Genomic DNA, 21423 nt, shown 5'->3' on the forward strand with positions numbered 1-21423 from the left:
CCTCAAATTTCCAGCTCTCGTTCACTGTTGCTCGATGAAATTAGTTGAAAAGAGAATTTCTCACTTCTTTCTCTCATTTAAAACCGTGCATGAGATTCAACTCAATGAATTTACTCGCCGCTGGATAGAACTACTATAAAACAGGAAAAGAAATACCACAACTCAATGGTCTAAGCATAAGAATAAAGAATGTATTTTTATTCATCCTTCTTAGTGGATTAAAAAATGTTACATAATTAAATTCACTCTGTAATCTCCTGCCATGATAATTTTTTATTCCTGTGTATACAACTCAGATATAAAAAGTGTAATTAAATCCCATCATAACATTAATTCAAGCCTCGTATAACATTCCAACCTCAATTCGTTGTTGTGGCGGCACACCAAGAGCTGGCAGTGCAGACCTACAATTACTGTGCATGACTTCATAAAATGCAAGCATGATTCTATCAAACCAGCCACAGTTCTTGCCTATATAAAACCTCGTCTTCCCCCGAATGTGAACAACGCCAGCCCGCTTTGCCTCTTCGAAGGCGGACATCTCTTCTTGAACCTCTAGAGAATCATCTGGTAAACAGCCGCGACCGTTTTGTATATGCAGCCGCAAGCTATCAGTAACTTGAGTTACAAAGTCATCTCCTTCAAGATTTAGAGAATCTGCATAGCCATATTGAATTACACACCCATAAGTTCTGTGACCCAATTTGTTGACAACAGTCCTCTCATTTGGATCAACCTTAGGAACCAACAAGTATCGAAGCGTGGTGAAAATAGTTACTTTGTGTAGAGATTTCATGTTTTTAACATAATGTCCGAGGATCGGAGTCAGGCCATCTTGAATATTTGTGTAAAAGAAACATAATCCAGGAACCCGTTGGACGCCCGGCTCGGACAATAACATTTCAAGTCTTCCCATGTCTATCTTGTGAGTTAACTCATAATCTGTCTTTCTTTGCCTTCCATAGAACCAGCCAAACATGATGAATGCAAGGATAAAAGATATGGCAAATGGAATCCATCCACCCTCAGATATTTTAGTTAAAACTGAACTGACATAAACACCTTCCATTGTAAAAAATACAGAGAGGTAAAGTGCAACCAGCAATGGTGGAGTCCTCCAAATTATGATCATTACTAGTGCAAGTAATACTGTGGTAATCAGCATTACTAGACTAACAACAACACCTGAAAACAAGGTTCAACAAGTGAATAGGTTGGACGAGCAATATAAAAATTAATTAGTTTTTCAAACTGAAAATGATGGATCAAAGACAATCAATATGTAATGATCTAATCGCAAGATTCAATCAACCAATTTTAGACACGTGTTTTTCACACCCTTAAATCACAACAAAGCAACCAGAAATAGCAGTTAATGGCAGCTCAACGCAATATAAAGAAAGTTGGTTTTACTAACCAAAAGCATTTCCGATATCTTTTCCGTCTCCAAAAATAAGTATAACTGCAATGCAAAGGACCATAAGGATGTAATTGACTTCTGGGGAGTAAACTTCACCCTCTTTGTTAGAAGATGTATGCACCACCTTAACTCGAGGGAAATAGTCCAGGACTACAGATTGCTTGATGACAGAAAAGGTGGCTGATATCAGTGACTGGCTTGCAACGATTGCTGCCAATGTGGAAATCACAAAGATTGGCCAATAAACTTTATGCGGAATAAACTTGTAAAATCCATCATTATGATCATTAGGGTTCTTGATAAGGTATGCTGTTTGCCCCGCATACGTCAGAACAAGTGAGGGATATATTGTAAACAAAAAAGCGATCTGTTGGGAAAGAATTTTTGAGGAAGCCACATTATACGTGTACATTAAACCAAAAAACAAAAACAATGATGAAAATTAAAAGTTAACCTGGATAGAACTCCTGTTAAAATGACCAAGATCAGCAAACATTGCCTCAGAGCCTGTGTGCAGAAAGAACAACTTATAAGGAAATCAGATATTATAATGCAACTAAATTCCGCAACTCTCACCATCTAATGGAGGATCAGACTTGAAATCTCTAAACCAAAATTAATATTTCCTTGCAATTTAATACATAAGTTTCTTTTTGGAAATCAAAATCTGGAAGTTCCCATACGGTCTAGACTATTTCAGATGGCTGGGATAGATATTTAGCCTTCTCCAAATTGTTCAAATAAGAAAATGATAGTGCTGTACGTTTGATGGCAATTTATTTGAGGGCCAACTGAAGAGTGGGTGAATTCATATAAGTCAACATTAAATGGATGAAAAGGGCTGAATTTATGGTTCAAGACCAGCATAAATTAAAGCAGCTCACCTGTGATACAGAGAATAGTACCACCGAGCGACAACCAGCCTTCCTTTCCATTTCTCCAAAAGTAGTGGAATATGTAATGTGGTGACAAAGCTTTGAAAATGCTTGGGTAATGTCGTAGTATGCTATAAGTCCCCACCAGTGGAGTACACAAGGTCCACGCACCCATGATAGGGGAAAAAAGAAAACATACTCGAGAGGTGCCAAACTTTTGTAACAGAAACAGAACAACCAGAATCACTGCAGAAAGAACTTCCACCAAAGCTGCAGCATCATATACCAGTAACTTTTTAATCTCATGAGGAACAAGCCCAATTGCAAAAACTAAAAATAAAAGCACAATAATTCACTAAAGTTATGAAATTTCATTTTCAAGTGACACAAGGATAACTTCTGAGCATAGCCACTCATTAAACATAACTTCCAAAATAAAGTACATACCGATTACCAAAATCTTGCAGAACACCACATTAAAGTATTTTTCTTGAGCTTTTTAATATTATATTTTATTTAAGCTATAAAAAGTGGAATTACATCATAGTCAAAGTGAATCGTTCCATAGAGACTTGGATTAATCGGACAAGAGCTGAGCGCACATAGGCTGCTCTTAACATTTGATGGTGTAATTTATATGTTTCTCAAGATTGCTCACAAGTTATGGAATTCGAGGTGAATACTTACATTTCTTGACCGAAGGAAATGGTGCTCTCACTCCATCCATTGCAGACAATACTGGCAAGAGATATAAACTTAAAGAAAACAATCAAAACAGGGGGGAGAAAAACACATTTTTGAAATTTTACTTAAAAAAGAAAGTGTGAGAAAAACCTGAGATTGCCGGGGTAAGTATGCCATCTCCAATTAGCATACACGTTCCTAACATAGCAATGAAAAGTAGCACCCTTCTAGCAACTATACTTCTTTCAAAAAATTTGCCGAGCCAACTCTTACTACCAATGCCTTCATGAGAGACAGAGCGTGAGCTTGACTCTACCCTTTTGGAAGAAAGGATTTTGATATTTATATTTCTGCATAGCAAAGAGTACAAGGCAAATGTTCCACCTGCAGGAATCAGTTATCACAATGTCAACAACTATTTGCGTTTCCTGTCTAACGAATTAAGGATTGAATATCAGAAAATAATTGGCCTTTAATACTTTTTGATTGTTACTCGACGATAAGAAATAACCTCTTGCTTGCAGATACCAACTACTGAAAAAATCAGGGCTTAATCACATCAACTATAAGAACAAACTTCAATGATATGACAATCACAATTCATTTAGATTGTCCTATTCAAATAATAAATAAGTGGGTATTTTTATAGTATAATACATGTACAATTCAAGAATTCTGCAAGGTCTAAATATTTCATTTGAAATCCAAGTCGAGAATAATAAAATGACAATTTTTCTTTAGAAACCCCAGAATGTGTAAACCAAGCTATTAAAAAGGTAAAAATTAATGCTGCTACCAACATTTTTATCAGCTAATCCAAAGGAAAACTTCTTGAAGGTTTACAAATTACAGTAACAAAGTGAAGAACCACATTACTATAACGTAAAAAACTAAAATTGGTTGGATGTATATATACCTTCACCGTGATCATCAGCCATGAGGGCTAAACAGCAATATTTGACTACCCCAATAAGAGTAAGAGTCCAAAACATGATACTATAGATTCCAAGGTAGTCCTCTTCCGTTGGAGACTTCAATGGCATTGATGGGTACACGTATAGAGGTGAAGTTACAAGCCCTCCAAATACTACTCCAAGTGTCTTATATGCTAGTACTACTGTCCTCCACCATCCCTTTTCCTGATATGCACAATTACTCGCAGTAAAAACCAAAATTCCTAACAAATTTTAACAACCCATCAATCGAAACTCAAAGAAGATTCTACATTTCAAAAAGAACTGTTTAATCAAAACCGAAGATTCAGAATGCGTTTATACAGAGAAGAAGAGAGAACCTACCTTGGTGTGACACTTAGGTGGAGTGAAACCATTATGGTACTGAATGAGGTGAGTGTTGAGGATGTGAGGGGAAGTGGAGTCAACCACCACCTCCCTCAGCCCCATCGCCGCCGCTGCCCCGCCTCCTTCCATTGTTTACCCTTATTTCAAAAATTTTTTCTCTATGTATGGCACAGATAACCAAGATGAGTTAGTTACGTATTTCTTTTCTATTCTATATCCTATATCTTAGACCATAGAATAGACAATGATTTTGCAGAGGGAAGACTACCAATTTCAGAGTGTCCACTTGTCCCGTTTACTCGTGCGGATGACCACAGCTCAATAACCACGGGTTTCGAATTTGGTTTGGTTCCAAAAAGGATAGAACCACGACCAAATCGCTCTAAGGTGATTCCGAAACGGTCAGTTCGGTTCCAGTTTGGAACCGAGATCAGATAACTTTTTCAATTTTTCTTTTAATTTTGTGGCATAATAATAATAATAATAATAATAAGTAAGAGTAAAAAAGATGAAAAAAATTTAATAATATCTAAACTTATTTTAAAAAATGAAAGACTATTAAGTTTATTTTACAGTCTTTAATTTTATAATTTCTTTTTACGAATTCAAATAGAAATTGTCAGTGTGGAGCCAAACTTATTTCGATTTAAAAAATAAGAAATCAAAATAAAATTGTAAACACCCGAAAATCAATTCTAATTTGAAACTAAAATTGTTTAATAATTTGATTCTAGTTTTAATAGTTTGGATTTTCGTTGGTTCTAATTTCCAACTGAATCGTTGTCATCAATAATTAAAAGTTTTTTTTATTATTATTATTAGAAGAAAGAACATCAGTAATGAAATGCATATATATATATATCACATTTAGTTACGTAAATTTTCTTTAGAAAGCAATGCCGAACAGTTAGAAAGGCAAAAATTGCAAATGAATTCCATTAAATTCTGACAGTTACAAATTCAGAGTCAAAAACATTCTAAAGCTACATTGTTGAAGAAAACACAGAGAACGAAACTGAAGCAAGATAACCAAAATCGCCAATACTAGTTTAACTTAATTAAGGGTAATTTGTCTTTTAGACTTAATAACTAATTAAGTTAATCAGATTATTTAAAAGTACCTAAAGAACTAATTAAGCGCTTTTCTCAGAAGGACTACTCTGTTTTCCGAAACAGAAACACAAAAAAGAGCAGATTTCTTTTATAGAATTATTGAGAATTCCGCCTCGTTTAGGAATCAAGCGAGGAGAAGCGGCGGCGCTTCGCCGTGATGGTTTTGGCGGTGCTTCCATGTGGAGCGGCGGAGCAGACACGTAATGGACGACAAGAAAAAAACAGAGAGTGAGAAAGACGAGGAGGGAGAATGTTAGATGGATCGTGGTGACACCTGGTTCTTACCGACATGATTATTAAGAGAAGAGCAATAACGCGTTCTTACCGAGTAAGGAGGCGTGTGTAGGATTTATAATACTCGTTCTTGTTCTTGTTCTTGTCATAAGCCTCGCTCTCGCTCTCAACAAGTGCTGACTCCTGCTAGTTTCAAGTCTCCTCTCGCGACTCATTACTAATTTTCTATTCATCTGTTGGTCTTTGGAATTGGTCGTTGTTGCTTACGCACCGCGCTTTTTTTTTTTTTTAAGTATAACCAGTGGTAATTATTTATATGCATGAGATTAAGGGTTTTTGACAAAAATAATACTCTTTAAAAAAGTATTTGTCAGTTTCAAAACTATTCACCGATCTAATATTTATCTTGCTACGGAAGGAGAGTGTTGCACTAAAACCACAACTCAATTGGCGGTTTCAGTTTGATAGAAAAAGTAACCCACAGTGATAAGTAGCAAAAAGTAATTATATGAATAAAATTTAATTTTTATTTTGTATTGAGACCATCAACCCAATCGGTGGTTTCAATACAAAATGAAAATTTTAAGTTATCAATTTGCCTTTTCACTAAAACATACAATTCGTTTGGTAGTTTTAGTGCAAGTATAGTATGTGACTACTAGTCAACAAAAAGTTCATAGGAAAATAGTATTTTGAGATGTGACGACTAGGCAACTCCATTTCCATATATAGTATCTGCTTCAATACTTTTGCGGTGTGTTTCGGCATACGTGATGGGTCTATATCTCATGCTAAACATTCATTTAATAATTTCTTTGAGATGATGATGATACTTGATTAATAAACTCATCTGATATTTTCTAGTCCACAACAACCATATGTGGATGTGGTTCATACTCCTTAGTCAACGCATCCATTTAACCTATTTATAATATTAAGCGGGTTACACGAATTGTATATGAGTCAACACGACCCACTCAATATGTTTATGATATTAAACGGGGTTAAACGTGTTATATCCGTGTTAACCGTCTAATTTTCATATTATGTTTATGTCGAAATTATAAAAAATTATTTTATTTTTAAATATTATAGATGCGCAGATTCTAATGCTAGTATTTATTAAAGATGAGTTATTTTTAGAAATAAACGAAGCTTTAAATAAAAGGATATCCATATATCAGTCGGTGAAAAATTTAGGACAAACTTTAACTTTTCTTTTTTTTTTTTTAAACCAAAATAAACGAAAGTTAAATTGAACTAAAGAATTTCAACTATAACAAACACGTTGTCTTTTCTGGTATAAACTTTTCTTGACCAAGTAATTATTTCAAACAAAATAATTAAGGTATTTGGATATTATTTTTGCCAATGATTTGGCCAATCATGAATAATTGGTTATGAAATTGAAATTTCCTCTAAAATAACTAATGAATAAATATAATGAAGGGATAACAGTGAAATCTTGTTTCTTCTGATAGCTTCATAGGATTGTCTATCGTAAAACTGGGGTAAACCTTCTTTGAATTAGCAAGGAGGAGAATAACGGGATAGCTTTCATGCAGTCGCAAATGAAATTTTTGGACATGTCAAACTAATATGAATCCAAGAGCCAAGATTCAATATCCTTATAACCATCCACCGTTTGATTGATCAATAAATGTTCTTGTTTCTGCAAATCATCAAACGAATCAACAGAACCATCACTTACAGATGTTTCCAAGTTATTGTTACATTCTTGGACCTCTGCCGTATCTCGCACAGACACCATTTCACTTCCTCTACTCTGCACTGGTAAAATTGTGTCTCTATTACTAGTTAGCTCTTGAACAAGCCTCTTGAAGCTTGACGTGTCAGTGATATAAACCTTAGGCCTTAACTCACCAATCAAATTGTTGATCATCAGTTGCTTCTTCTCATTCTTGGGTATTCTTGAACTTACTTTCTTTCCCATTATTTCAAGAACTTGAAATCTTTGACCTAGGAATTTCGCTTAACAAGTTAAACACACACACACACACATATATATAACATGCATGTTCTCTAGCTAATTGAATAAAACAAGCCATGAGATATTTATAGAAGATGCTGAAAGTGATACAGATACTCTAATTAGGTTTCATAATAAGAGTCCTTCGTTACCTACCAACATCTACCCATATATTTTTATTCCGTATTTAATTAATTAAATTAATAAATTATTAAACTAAAGTTTTTTTTTAGACGTAAATGTTAGTAAAGCTGCTGCGTTCGGGTATCAAAACTGTGATTAATTAAATAATGGAAGATGATAAGCTACATGAATCAGAAAGACTTTGATGGATTCAGTTAATTGTTCAAGTTCTCGTTTTTTCTACTTGTTTTTCTTCGTTATGGAGTTTATCTTTTAATTAGGATAATTAAAGAGGGATGAGATAGCAATATTGAGGAAAATTTGTCGTTTTTTTCCAGATTAATTAGGTGACGAACAAAAAATTATGGGGCATTGATTGACTTTTTTTTTTTAAAATTTTAATTCTTTAATGATTAAAAATCTTTTTTTTTTTTTTTTGTATTTATGACTAATTACGTATTTATCGATTTTTTTTTTTTTTTGGTTACATTCATTAGTGCTGGACAAATAAAGAATGCTATTAAGTTATAAATTGTTTATTTTCAAAATAAAAAATATAATATATATTTACAGATAAAGTCAGAAAAAATCATAAAAAATGACATAAAACAATTTTACTCGACCAATTTTAAAAAGGAATTTTCCCATCACTTTTTTGTTTTGTTATATATTAGTAAATTTTATATTTAATTTAGAAAATATATTGAATAATCTTTTCTCTATTTGTGGTTTTTAGTTATAAAAAAACTTGTTTTACTCCTTTAAGATTTGAAAATAAGATATAACTCTTTTAAAATATCAAAAAAAAAAAAGTGTCTTTTTGTTTTAAGAGAACAAAAATAAATATATTTCAATAATAGATTTTTCTTTAAAAATTAATAATAAAAAATCAAAAAATAATACCAAACAAGACGGGCCTGAATAAATGGTAATGGATTCCATTGCAGGTTTTGGGGTTAATCAGGCCAGTTTGATAACCAATTGGGCCAATTGAACCCAGACAGTCTTTATCCTGTTGGATTTGCAAATGGATGGGCCTTACGCAGTCCGGACATTGGCCCAAGTGCAAAAATATACAAACCTTTTTTCTTTGCAAATAATTCCAAAAAGCACCTGACATCACAGAATGGTCTTTTTGACATCATTTTTGGCAACCAGAAAGAGCTGATTAATTAATTAGTAATTAAGTAACCGTTTAAGTTGATATTATCTCCTAAAAGTATACATAATTAAATCTTTGGTGGAAATCCCAATAATAAAATTACAAGGAGAATCCAATTCTCTCCATTTGGGATTTGGAAAAAATAAATAAATAAAGCAAAAGCAGTTAAAGATATTCTCACGTATATCTAGGTTTTTCTTTTTCTATTTCTATTTTACTGTTTCTCTCTTTGCATAGAATAATGAACAAAAAATAAAAATAAAAATAAAGTACAATATATATACCTTTTGTATGACTGGTAGAATATATTATTTATTCTCCATGCCAAAGACAAAAGTGATGGCAGGTCTACCAGGAAAAGAAACCAATTCTACATCCTTCCCTTATCTAATTAAAAACCTTCCACTTTATATAATTAATCAATTATATCTTTACTTTTTAAATTCTAAATATTTCATATAAATTGTAATAATTTAAAAAATAGAAAACATTCTTCATTAAAAATAATTTAATCTATTTATTCTATAATATTCAAGAAATTTGAAAAATAGATATGTAATATAAATTATGAAAAAATCAAATGAATTTAGAAATTAAGATAAAGAGTAAACAATTTTATTTAAGTAAAGCTAACTTGAAATTTAAATTAAAATCAGACAATTATCTAAGTGGGGCCTACATTATGATTAGATTTTGCAATGAAAACAAACATGTCATCCAAAGGTCAAAAGCTTCTTCACCTAAACCATAGTAATCATTGTCAAAGGAAAGAGACAAAACCCTAATTCTTATACTGTACCACTGTATATATAATAACTTAATTTGTCACAACCCACCCAACCCAACGTTTCAGCCACTACATGGACTTTTTTTTGCAGTCCAGCTATGAATGCGATGTCTTTCATACATGTGTTGGGCTGACTCAAATCAACACCGCAGGATTAGATGAATAAGTCTTGATTGAGAGTGTTTAATGGTGGTGATCAAGGATGCAGATACTGATAGACAAAGGTTTGGTTCAGGTGTGTCTGATATTGGGACCCACGTGTTAGATATTGTCTTCAAGTTCGTGACTTTTGAACATGGTGGGTGTTGACATATGTAGAAGAGGACATTCTACAGCTACAGCAGATGAAGAATTTAGATAACAACTCTAAAATTAACAATTATATTTGACTAATGCTGGTTTCAGCACTATGAATTTTAGGAGCTATCTTGCCTGCCTATATATCTACTTATTTTCTATTAGAAGTGTGACTTCTTTTTTTTCCTTCCAAATAAGTTTTTTTTTTTTTAATTCAATTTATATTCTCGTTGTTCCAAAAATTACCACTCAAATCAATATTGAATATATATATATATATATATATGCTTATTTGTTAACTTGAATAGTCTATAATGGGTACACGTAGAATGAGAAACAGAAGTGAGACTGTATATCCACATACAAAAATAGTATAGTTGATAATGTCTTTGTAATTAGCTAGATTCCATTCCCAAACAGAGTGGGCATGCAGTCTTTTATTATTATACCTAAGTAATCATGTCATGATAGAAGAATTGTGTTTCCAATGTGCCAAAAAAAGAAGACATGCATTGTTTTGAAGAAAAAACCAGAAATAACTATTTATCATTTTTGACTTGGTTTTGTTTCATCATTCATTCACCAGTTAAAACACCAATCTTCATGGAGTGTTTGTGTTGATACATATATTTTGATTTTTCATTGTGAGAAATTAAAGATCTTGTCTATGCTTAATTAGATTAATTATGAGAAGTTGAAGATTGGATTCCATGCTAGGTGATGATATATATATGATAAAAAAAAAAAAATGTGAATATACCTGACGAATCCCACTACATACAATTATATCAGGTAGTGCCAGCCTTATTTGGTGAATTGTGAGAGAGAGGTTGCTTCAGGGCAGGCATGCAGATCTATTGTTCATCAACTTTTACCATTGTACCAAACCATACCAAAACATTGGCATGACATCAATGGAGTTGTGTCTCTGTCTGACAAACAATTTTTAGCCACTCTTCATTTTGGATTCCATTAATATATATATATATATATGTTACTTTTTCTTTTTCTTCTTCTTCTTCTTCTTCTTCTCACTTTCTTTTTTTCACTTTTTTCTTTTTTCCCTTACACACTTCCATTCGAGTTCAGATCAAAGAAAACTTTTCTTGTTGGGTTTACCAATCTTTAACCACCACCATATATATAAACCATAACTTCTATAAAATCTTATAAGTCTACTTATAAAATTTTCTTCCATATTATTCTTTAAACTGATATTTGACAAAAAGAATTATATATATGATAACATCAATAAGAAAAATGTTACTTTAAAAATCATTAGAATTCAAATTTGAAGTTAATTTTCTTGTTTTAATATTAAAAATTTCATAATAGTTAATTTTTTTTCCTTTACATATACATTTGGTACCTTGCAAGCAAGAAATTGACTCACCTATACTTATTTTATCATGGACCAAACTAATAAAAAGTTATTACTTATTTAAATGAGATTATTTCTGATCATTTACGGAAAAATAAAAGGTACAAAATGAAAATAATTTTTTAAAATTTTTTATTTTGATTGATTTGATTCATAGATAAATTAATAGAACTGAATAAATTTTTTATTTTGATTGATTTGATTCATAGATAAATTAATAGAACTGAATCCTCGAGTCTGGACGGGTAAAATTACTAAGTAAAATTCATTTTGACCGTTGAAACTGTTTTTTCTTGTACTATTTGGAAGATGAAGTTTGAGGTTTCAACATTAATAAGCAAATAGAGTCTATAACTCTAGAAAGTGACTATTTTACAACCATATATTTTCTATACAATTCAAACAAAGAGGGAGAGAGAGAAAACAAGAACTAACTAAGCACAGCAAAACGAGTACTGATATTTCATATTTCTGAGATTTAACCTTTGGTTCTAATAATAGTGATTGTGCCTCTCCCTTGCGTGTGAATTCTTGTAAGAGCCACCACAGCTTTCCCTGAAAGGCCTAGTCCGTCTGCCGACACACATGGCCTACAAGCAAAATCACCTACAGGATGCCTTACCGGCCTCGTTGGCGGCATCAAGATCCTTTCGTTTATATCATTTATAGTCATGTCTCCTTCAACTCCTCCTGGTTTCACCAGTGCAAATGGATATACTACCCTTGTTATTACCCTCTTCTTTCTCTTCTCTTCATCATCTAAAAACACCAAATAAATTAATCAAAACTTGTAAGACTAGGTTCCAAACCTGGAGTCAGGACTGTTATTACCTGAATAAAAAGTGAAAAATGGGATTCCTGCTTTACTTACCTGATTGAAACTGGTTTTCCTTGTCGAAAATGGATTTGGTCTTAGCTGAGTCTTTATAGGGAGAAGATGATGAATCGAGAGTTTCATGGGAAGCTGATATTAATTCCTCTTCTGGTGTTTTCATTTCTGTAATTGCGTTTGCTTCCTCGCTTATATCGCTTATTGATGTGCTTATGGGTCCATCTGCGCATATTTAAGAAAAATAATTGATCTATACATACTTCATTAAGTAAAACAGGCAATGATTATTAAATTTTTAATAATTAAAATAAAAATAATCACCTGAAACTCCATTAATGCTGCTCGTAATGTAGCTCATGCAACTAAAATTCTCAGACATTTCCCAATCATAGTTTGCATTGCAGTAGCTCTACGTAACATTAGCATCAATTAATCATTGAAAATTATCATAATAAATTAATCCCTTAATGATATTTATACCTTTGCAAGATGATCATTTGATTTTTTGATCTGATGATGATCACCAGTGTACAAAAGCAAACGTCGTCGCTTTGAACGTTCACTAAATTCGAGCAAAGCATCTTCTAAATACCCAGTAGAGAAATCAGAGTCCAGAGAAGAGAAAAACGGAGAAGAAGAAGAAGCTGCAAAAAAATTAAAAGAATCAACCAAAACAATCTAATTTTTCAAAAAATGTTAGCAAATCAGTAATAGTACCTAAAGACATGTCTGGATTGAGAAGTCCAAGATTTTGAAGATCCCAGCAAGCTAAGGAAGATCCATGGACGAAATTAGCAGTAGAAGTAAAAGCCATGGAGTGAGTTTGTTTGCTTGTTTATTTCTATATACTAAAACGAAGGGAACAAAAGAGTGCTATTTATGTATGTAGTGGTTGTGGAAAAGAGAGTGAGAAACATGACATGGGTAGATGATTTTAGAAGTAGAGTCAGTCAACGGCGATAAAAGGGAAAGAAAAATAATGATAAACACAATAAAGAAGAAAGGGTTGTGTCTTGGGATACGGAAATGTGGTCACCACTTTTATTATTTTTCATATTTTGTATATAATAATAATAATAATAATGTTTTGGGGGGGCCAAATAATGGCAAAGGTGATCATACCATGTTGTTGCTGTTTGGTGCATGTAAAGCAAGAAAAATATATATGTGTGTGTGTGTGTGTGTGAGAGAGAAAGAAAGAAGAAAGAAAGATAATGGGACCAAAGGAAAATATATGGTTAGTACACACAATTTCAAATTTCAGCTTTTCCTTTCTTTTTAGCTTACCTTCTTATATGGGGCACCATTGTTTCTCTCTTTATCATACTTTTTCCTTCACGTTCTTCACCATTGTAGGGTCATTTATGTTATCTCTCCACCTCTACAATTTATTACAGAGAATTCCATTTGTTCTTTGAATTGGACCCATTAATGAATTTACAATCTATGGAATGGAAGTTAATGATTGAAATAATAAAATCCATTGGATTCAAATTTGTTATCCACTGTTATTACAGTTAATGTAGGTATGGTTTAAATTATAAGAAATTACATAGTAAAACACAGAGCTCTAATTATAATTCTTTAAAATATCATAATATAATTTTAAAAAATAAAATCTTGTAATACACTAAGCTGGATTATTTGGGAATTAGTAGTAATTATAAAGCTTTGATAGACCGCCGTAGAGAGAAGGGTGATGGCAGTCATTTTTTGCCGGTGGGTCCACGTCTTGGCATGCTGACGGGGGTTGATTCATTGTGCTAATGTGGGACCACCAGTTAGTTTGAATGGTCCAAAAAAAAAGCATTGTCTGAATGTTGTGTTTGGCTTGCAACTTTGCACACACATTTTAGTTTGTGTGGATCAAGTTGATTGATGTTTATCAGACGGCAGAGGAAGATTGTGATATGGTGTTTCGTGCCCTGCTGATCAATCAATCAAAAGATTCAAAGCAGACCTTTTACTAAAAGTGGGCTGGGCTGGATTTTGAATGCCTCCCACCATTCTAGTCTAATCAAAGACCCACTGACAGCTGGTTTACTTGCACCGTTTTCTTTTGTACTAACAACTGTTTTGTTCAATTTTGTTACTCTTCTTTTCGTTAGTTAGGTAGATTAATAAATTACGCGCCCTGTTTGATAACAGCTTCTTGGTAATTGATTCGTTTTAAAATATAAGACATTTTAAATATTTTAAAAAATAATAAATAATATTTTTTTATTTTATTTTTATTCACATTAAATATAATAACTATTTTTACAAGTTATTATTGATTTTAAGATAAAATTATCCTTTGTTTAATTATAATTTTAGAAATTACTTCTTTAATCTCCCTATAAAATTTTAAACGACTTATATATTGAAATGGATAGAACAACATTCAACGTTTTAACTAACATAATTTTTATATTTAAAACATTACATATTTAACATTTAGTTAACAACTAACACAATAACTGCATAATTGTTAAAACAGTAAATATTATTAGATAAAGCTTGAATTTGGATTTTTAAATAATTTTATTTGAATATATATGTTGAGAAAAATTTGAATGTAACATGTCCCAAGCAGAATGTGAAGCATTTATTTAATGCTGTTGTTCAGTTGAGTTTTACCTTAGTTGCAATGATTAAGAGATTAAAATTTCGAAGTTGGTTCTCTCACCAAAAACCACATGGGAATGATACTGGGGATTGTAGTACATAATGATTAGGGTTTATGTAGTCATAAATGCACATGAGTGCTATGGACAAGAAATAGCCAAAGCATATTAGAAATAGTACAGTCCAATAAAAACAACCAATAAGGCACAGGAATAAACTCCTACTTAATTATAAGCATTAATGTAATTAATGTCATAACATAACATAACATAACAGTATATAAAGCCACAAGTGCCTTGGTGGGTCAATCATGAAGCACACATGACCCTAAACGGCAACTCTTATTTAACACATACATACACACTCATTGTTCTGTGTCTACTACTACAATTTGTCATCATTTTTCCTTTTGTTCTCTTCTCCTCTAGTGATTGGACTCTCTTGGTTTATTCTCATGGGACAGTGTACCCTGCAATGATGGTAAAAAAAAAAACCCCAAGCTGGTTATATAATCTATTGAATTAGGTTATTTGGGCCACCAGGGGCTTGCCTTTTGAAGCCCACACTAGAGGATGCATCATAAATATGAGGCCCAAGTAAACTTTAATTTTCGAATATTCAAAACTTCCATCCTGTTAAGATAATAAGTTTTAAATAATTTTTAATCAAAATACTAAAAATTATTTTTTATATTTGGTAATATAACACTTGAATTAAGTTTGAGAGGTTAAAATAATATTTTATAAAAAGTTAACTCATAGAATATTTAACTTTTAGCGTTATATAAAAAATTATTCAAACAATTAATAATTAAAACAGTTAAAAGCTACCAAAACAATTAATTTGGTCGAACAATCCTAATAGTATAGCCGGCAACTATACCTTTTCAATTCAACCTAGTGTAGACTAAAGGTGCGTTTGTTTGAGCTTATTATAGCTCATTAGACACCTATCTTATTGATTCACATTAAAAAAAAAAAAAAAAAGTTTATTTGTTGTCTTTTCAGATAAACAGTTTGCTTATAAATAAAATTCATCTCATGAATTTGGGTTAATAGGATACTTAATATATGAATTGATCCAAAGAAATTTTAAATTAAATAATATATATATATATATATATATATTGTCACTTACTTCCACACTTCTTTCCAGCAGGTCTATTCTTAATGTTGCAACGCTTTGGAATTGTAATAGCAATCCCAGGATTGATTCCACTTTGTTTTGCCAAAGGTGACAATATAATGGCACAAAGACATTTTGGGGCAGTGTTGATCAAGGCACCAACCTTGGAGCAACAAGCAGGAGGCACACTAGCCTTAGCATTTCCTGCTGCAAGCAAGCACGGGTTCAGGCTAATCGCTGCGGATCTAATTGGAGTTTTCCCACACTCTCCGGCGGCATTAACATCACCAATGAAAGCATTTGAAGCTATTAAAAGAGCCAAGAAAGTAGCAAGACAATCTCTCATGTTATAAGTCACCATTTTTTTTCTACACCTCAAAGATAGATAGCTAAAATTGAACTCTCCTTCAACACTTACTTTTGCACTGAAATAAAAACGTGACATATATTTATAGATGCTTCATTAATGTTTTGAAGGGTTTTAAAAAAATAAATATGCTTTTGTTAGTGGGGTGGTTGCCCTGTGGAAAAGTGGCAGAAGAATGTGGATTGTGCACTAATCTTTTTTCAAAATAATGATATTTAATCATTTGAAGAAAATGTTCACACAAGGAATTGGTTAGTGAGTCATGGCTTCTATTAGTGACACATACTAGATTTTGGTTCATACCCATATTGGATTCTCTCTTGTTTTCTTCAAGCACTCTCTGTTTTTTATTCTTGCAATTAGGAGACATTTATGGGTTGGTGAAGTGAAAAGTTAGTGTGAATGGAAGAATTAGAGCATGGGATGTTTATGGGCAATTTGGCATGCTTAGGAGTCCATAATATGTCAATTTCGCGTGAGGCATATGCAATATCTAAAGACGTGTGATAATATATATGTACTAACATTGCAAGGGATTACGCTAAAATGTTTTGATGTAGAAATATATATATTTATACGTTAAAAATGTATTTAATTATATTATATTAATTATTATAGTCTACTAAATAAATTATATTAAGTTTAAACGTGTAATAAAGTCCAATTATCATTAAATTGACTAAAATGAGTCGTATGATTATCTCTCAACACTCTCGGTGATGAATTAAAAGGACACTTGTTCTATAAAGTTAGCTATTTACAATAACATGGTTCACATAATTTTATTGTCAATTGAATTGATTATAGATAATGTGGACAGAGAATATAATGAAAACAAATGGTTTATATAACTCACTTGAATTAATTTTAAAATAAAATTTTAATATGATTGTTTTGGGGGATTGCTAATTCCATGTCAGTGATGTTTTAAATTTTAGTTAATAAAATTTACTCTTTCATTGATACCGTAAAGAAACACTCGTTCTTTGACGGATTGACATGGTCCATACATTATTGAGCTCTAATTCAAAGGAATATTATTAAATTTTTATTATTAGAAACACAAAAGCACTATGATTTTAATAGTTATATTCTCTATTGGAACCCATATTTTCAATTATCTATCTAGCTAACAAAATCAACGTCATTTGTTCGTTTTACTCATTTTTAATATCTCATAATTTACTCATTTTGGCACGAATTCCTATTTTTTAAAATTATTGTCTAAATAAATTCTAATTCTCATTTTTCTGAATAGCAATTTTAAAAATATAAATGCGAGAATAGCTGATTTACACCAAATAATAAGACCAAATATATTTGGTGCTAGAGATTTCAATCAAAGTTGATAATTGAAAAATTGTTAGTAATTGAAGGAATTTCGTAATAACAATTCTTAAAGGAACAAATACTATAAATATTTGAAGGGAAAATAATAATAATAATAATAATAATAAATATAAAAATACCAAGTATTTGTAGGATTCCATTTAATTAAAATTAGTGCAGAAAGTTACAAACAAGACTCATTATCACATTTATATCAAAAATAAAACAAAATTTAAAAAAATTCAAAAGAATAGGAGGAAAAGAAAAAGTACTTCGGATGACGCCTTGGGACAGTAAACTAGAAACCCTTAGCAAATAGTGTTCTTGTTAGATTTCTTGGCCATAACAAAATTTTTCCAGTAAGTAGTAATTTCCCTCTGAGTCTCAATGGCGGTTTTCTTCACCACCACCGTCCCGTTCTTCCCATTATTCTGCTCAGCAGCGACAATCAATTTCGCGTTAATCTTGGCGGGTAGCATGTCCAGTTCAAGAAGCACTTTCGTGATATCAAGCACAAGGCGCTCCGCGAGAGTGCGCGAGAAATCTTCTCTAATGACGACGCGAAGCACCGTAATGTGTTGAGCATCCGCTGGCATTGTGTAGGCAGGCACAATCCATCCAAAACGACGTAGCATATCAGCTATTTCAAACTCAGTGTGTTTGCTATTGTCCTTGAGTGAAAATGCCACTAGAGGAACTCCAATGTCCTTTGACACTATGTTGAACCGTCCTGTTTTTTCTAGTCCCTCTTTCAGGACTATTGCATTCTGGTGGCAGTTCTCCATCACATTTCGGTATCCCTGTCATAATGAATATCAAAATTTTGTGTCAGGTTACATACAGTATATCCCAACTAGTTTGAAATCAATTGTTTATTATATTTCGCTTACCTCGTAGCCGAGACGGATTAGTTGATAATATTGAGCAATGATTTGGCTTGAACCTTTCGAAAAATTGAGAGTGAAAGTGGGTTGATCAGTTCCAAGATAGTTAATATGAAAAATGAGTTCTTCAGGCAAATCTTCTTTGCTCCTCCAAATAACCCACCCAACACCAGCATAGACAAGCCCATATTTGTGTCCACTAACATTAATACTCTTCACCAATGGAAGTCTAAAGTCCCATTCAAGCTCTGGCCACAAAAATGGTGCAATGAATCCCCCACTGGCTGCATCCACATGGATAGGAGTATCCCATCCTGTAACTTTATTTTTCTCTACTAATAAATCATTCAATAGCTTCACATCTTCAAATTCTCCATTAAGTGTAGAACCCAAAATTGCAGCTACACAAATAGTGTTCTCATCTACCATTTCTACTGCCTTGACTGGGTCCATTACATAGCACCCTTCACTTAGCTTTACTTCCTTTAATTCTACTTCAAAATACCTTGCAAATTTCTCCCAGCAGACTTGAACATTGGCTCCAGTTACAATGTTGGGCTTGTCATATGGTTTTCCTTCAGCTTTTCTCTTGTTTTGCCATTTTCTCTTGAATGCAAGCCCTGCTAGCATTATAGCCTCCGATGAACCTACTGTTCCGACCCCGACTGCCGCCTCCGATTCTCCCAATGGAGCATTGAATAAATGTGCTATCATGTTTACACATCGATTCTGTACGTGTAGATTAATCAGTTAATTAATTTGGAATTAAAAAAAAAAATTTGAATATTTAATTTTAGGTCTTGAAAGGCTTTCAGCATTATTTTTGTGGGTTGTGATTTTTCTACCGACCCAGCAATGTCTTAGATTCGGTCAATTGCTTGTGGCTGTGTCATTGACTGTGACATATTCACAAATTTTGACCAAAAACTTGTACATGACTTTTAGTGCAGAAGACAATTTTTTGTTTATACATGTAAAAGGATAGCAGGTTCGAAAAAATTACAGTCATAAACTTAGACTTCAATCAAGAAACACCCAACTTGTTAATTAAAAATAAAGTCTAACTTTTGCACAAAATATATATATATATATATATATATATATATATATATATAACTTTTAATTAATCTTTTAAAACCCCAATTAAAATTTTTAGTGGGTATGAACTTTTTTTAAATAATATTTTCAAAAGAAAAAAGTATATCATAAATAATTTCAATATCAGAAAAAGAGAGTTGCCTGAAGCTCCGTGGTGACAGGGTACTCATCCATGTCAACATAGTTCTTGTTCATGGCATCCATAATAAGCTTATCACATTCAGGCTCCATCCAGGTCGTCACAAAAGATGCCAAATTCAGCCTTGGCTTTCCATCAAGCATCAGCTCATCATTTATTATCTGAAACGCCGCCTCCTTAGGTATAGAGTTTTCCGGCATCTTATACCTGCAAACGTCAAAAAATACACCACCCAATTCAACAAAAATGTACAAGAACAAAAAAGTCAGACGCTAAACCGATTTTGTTACTGATCTTTTACCTTGGAAGTGACTCCCGGACATAGCGAGAGGCGAAGGTGGAGTGAACGGAAACGTCAGACTCTGAAGCGATTTTAGATAGCACCATGGTTATGACAACAGAAAAAAAAGAATTCTTACAAGAGAGTTGTAATAAACAAGAAATGTGAGTTCTGGTTTGCTTGGAGGAGAGGGTTGAAACATGTAACGGGTATTTATAGTTGGGAAAATGGAGATTTTTTTTTTTTAATTATTGAATTTTGTAAAGGACGTTGAGGAAGGAACCTAATGAAACTGTTCCAAGTTTCCTTTTCTAGAATTAAAAATTGACCAGGTTAGTCTTGTGTATTTATTAAATTTTGTTCACCAAATGAAAAAGTCAGCTATCCATTGTGGGCCGTCTGATTTAATCAGATGGATCCTACACGCTCTTCTTGTGAGCCCAACCCTTTTAAGGGAAGGAAATCTTAACTGCATCTAATTATGAAGCATAATCTGTAGTTTAAGTGATAATGATAGCTTGTGGTTTTGTAAGGTTTTGCTTTAATTACTTTAGCAAAACAAAACCATGATCTTTACCCACTGAAATGTTTCCAAGGAAAATTTGTTGGCCCAAAGCAGAAAGGGGTATGCATTTAGCAAATTTCAAGACATTCTTTGAGATTTCTTATTACATTTGCGGAAATCCATACAATTATTCTTATTTTTTTTCCTATTTCAAGAAGTAGTTAGGATTAGTTTGAATGCTACTAATGTATACAAACTGCCTGTATAACTTTAATTTATTAGGATTAATATATATATAAATAAATATTTTCATTTTATTGATTAGACTGAGCTTTTTCTTTTTCTTTTTTTTAACCCTCGATGCTTTAAGTCTAGTCCCACCTTGATTAAGTTAATTAACTATGATTATTATTGATGACATAGTTAATCACTTGAGTGTGAATGCACATTTGAATTTTAAACACAAAAACGTTTAGTCTTGTCAATAGAGCATCAAAATATTGCTTCTTAATTTTTATTTTGTGGAAAGATTAAAAAAGAGCTTTGGGAAAGAGTCAAGAAAGAGGCTCTTAACCAACTTCAAGACCCACATAACTAAGAACGGAATCAATACCACAGACATCATTTCACCACCGTCAGCGTTAAGTCGTCTTCCAAATAATTTAATACTAAATAGAATATATTTCTAATGAGTTCTGTTCCCATTTCTCTATACCGACAGATAAATATAATATATAATCCAACTATTAAAAACTGGTAAGCTCTATCACAGTCCCCAAAACCACCTTTCATGTGATCAGGAACTGGGAGGTTCATTTATTTATTTATTTTTAATTCATCGGAATTTGCCATTGCTTACCTTATGAAATTGGACTACCACTTTCATTGGT

General features: G+C 32.4%; 4 protein-coding genes across 5 annotated transcripts; all 4 read right to left on the bottom strand.

Annotated features, from left to right (window-relative positions):
* Positions 1-171: 171 nt before the first annotated feature.
* On the bottom strand, positions 172-4720 carry LOC105634191 (putative potassium transporter 17). Of its 2 annotated transcripts, XM_037639105.2 has the most exons (9): positions 4549-4720; positions 4278-4438; positions 3896-4118; positions 3130-3363; positions 2983-3033; positions 2305-2565; positions 1875-1927; positions 1418-1787; positions 172-1185 (listed from the first exon to the last, which is right to left on the bottom strand). In XM_037639105.2, the coding sequence occupies exons 2-9, from the start codon at positions 4407-4409 to the stop codon at positions 335-337; spliced, it is 2175 nt and encodes a 724-aa protein (XP_037495033.1). In that variant the 5' UTR covers positions 4410-4438; positions 4549-4720; the 3' UTR covers positions 172-334. The 2 variants fall into 2 exon arrangements, with proteins under 2 accessions (XP_037495033.1, XP_020535004.1); XM_020679345.3 differs by lacking the exon at positions 4549-4720 and having other exon boundaries at positions 3896-4156; positions 4278-4414.
* Positions 4721-11668: 6948 nt separating this feature from the next.
* On the bottom strand, positions 11669-13154 carry LOC105634192 (uncharacterized). The gene is made up of 5 exons (XM_012217011.4): positions 12917-13154; positions 12680-12843; positions 12521-12608; positions 12239-12421; positions 11669-12126 (listed from the first exon to the last, which is right to left on the bottom strand). The coding sequence occupies exons 1-5, from the start codon at positions 13011-13013 to the stop codon at positions 11846-11848; spliced, it is 813 nt and encodes a 270-aa protein (XP_012072401.1). The 5' UTR covers positions 13014-13154; the 3' UTR covers positions 11669-11845.
* Positions 13155-15019: 1865 nt separating this feature from the next.
* LOC105634193 (Bifunctional inhibitor/lipid-transfer protein/seed storage 2S albumin superfamily protein) lies at positions 15020-16369 on the bottom strand. Its single transcript, XM_012217013.4, has 2 exons — positions 15944-16369; positions 15020-15275 (listed from the first exon to the last, which is right to left on the bottom strand). The coding sequence occupies exons 1-2, from the start codon at positions 16290-16292 to the stop codon at positions 15259-15261; spliced, it is 366 nt and encodes a 121-aa protein (XP_012072403.1). The 5' UTR covers positions 16293-16369; the 3' UTR covers positions 15020-15258.
* Positions 16370-17752: 1383 nt separating this feature from the next.
* Positions 17753-20228, bottom strand: LOC105634194 (glutamate decarboxylase 4). Its single transcript, XM_089715835.1, has 4 exons — positions 20050-20228; positions 19757-19955; positions 18518-19246; positions 17753-18427 (listed from the first exon to the last, which is right to left on the bottom strand). Exons 1-4 carry the CDS (start codon positions 20133-20135, stop codon positions 17936-17938), a joined length of 1506 nt encoding a protein of 501 aa, XP_089571961.1. The 5' UTR covers positions 20136-20228; the 3' UTR covers positions 17753-17935.
* Between the last annotated feature and the right edge of the window lie 1195 nt (positions 20229-21423).

The sequence above is a fragment of the Jatropha curcas genome, chromosome 11 (assembly GCF_041381405.1).
Source record: "Jatropha curcas cultivar XTBG-Jc1 chromosome 11, XTBG_Jcur_1.0, whole genome shotgun sequence".
Taxonomy (NCBI): domain Eukaryota; kingdom Viridiplantae; phylum Streptophyta; class Magnoliopsida; order Malpighiales; family Euphorbiaceae; genus Jatropha; species Jatropha curcas.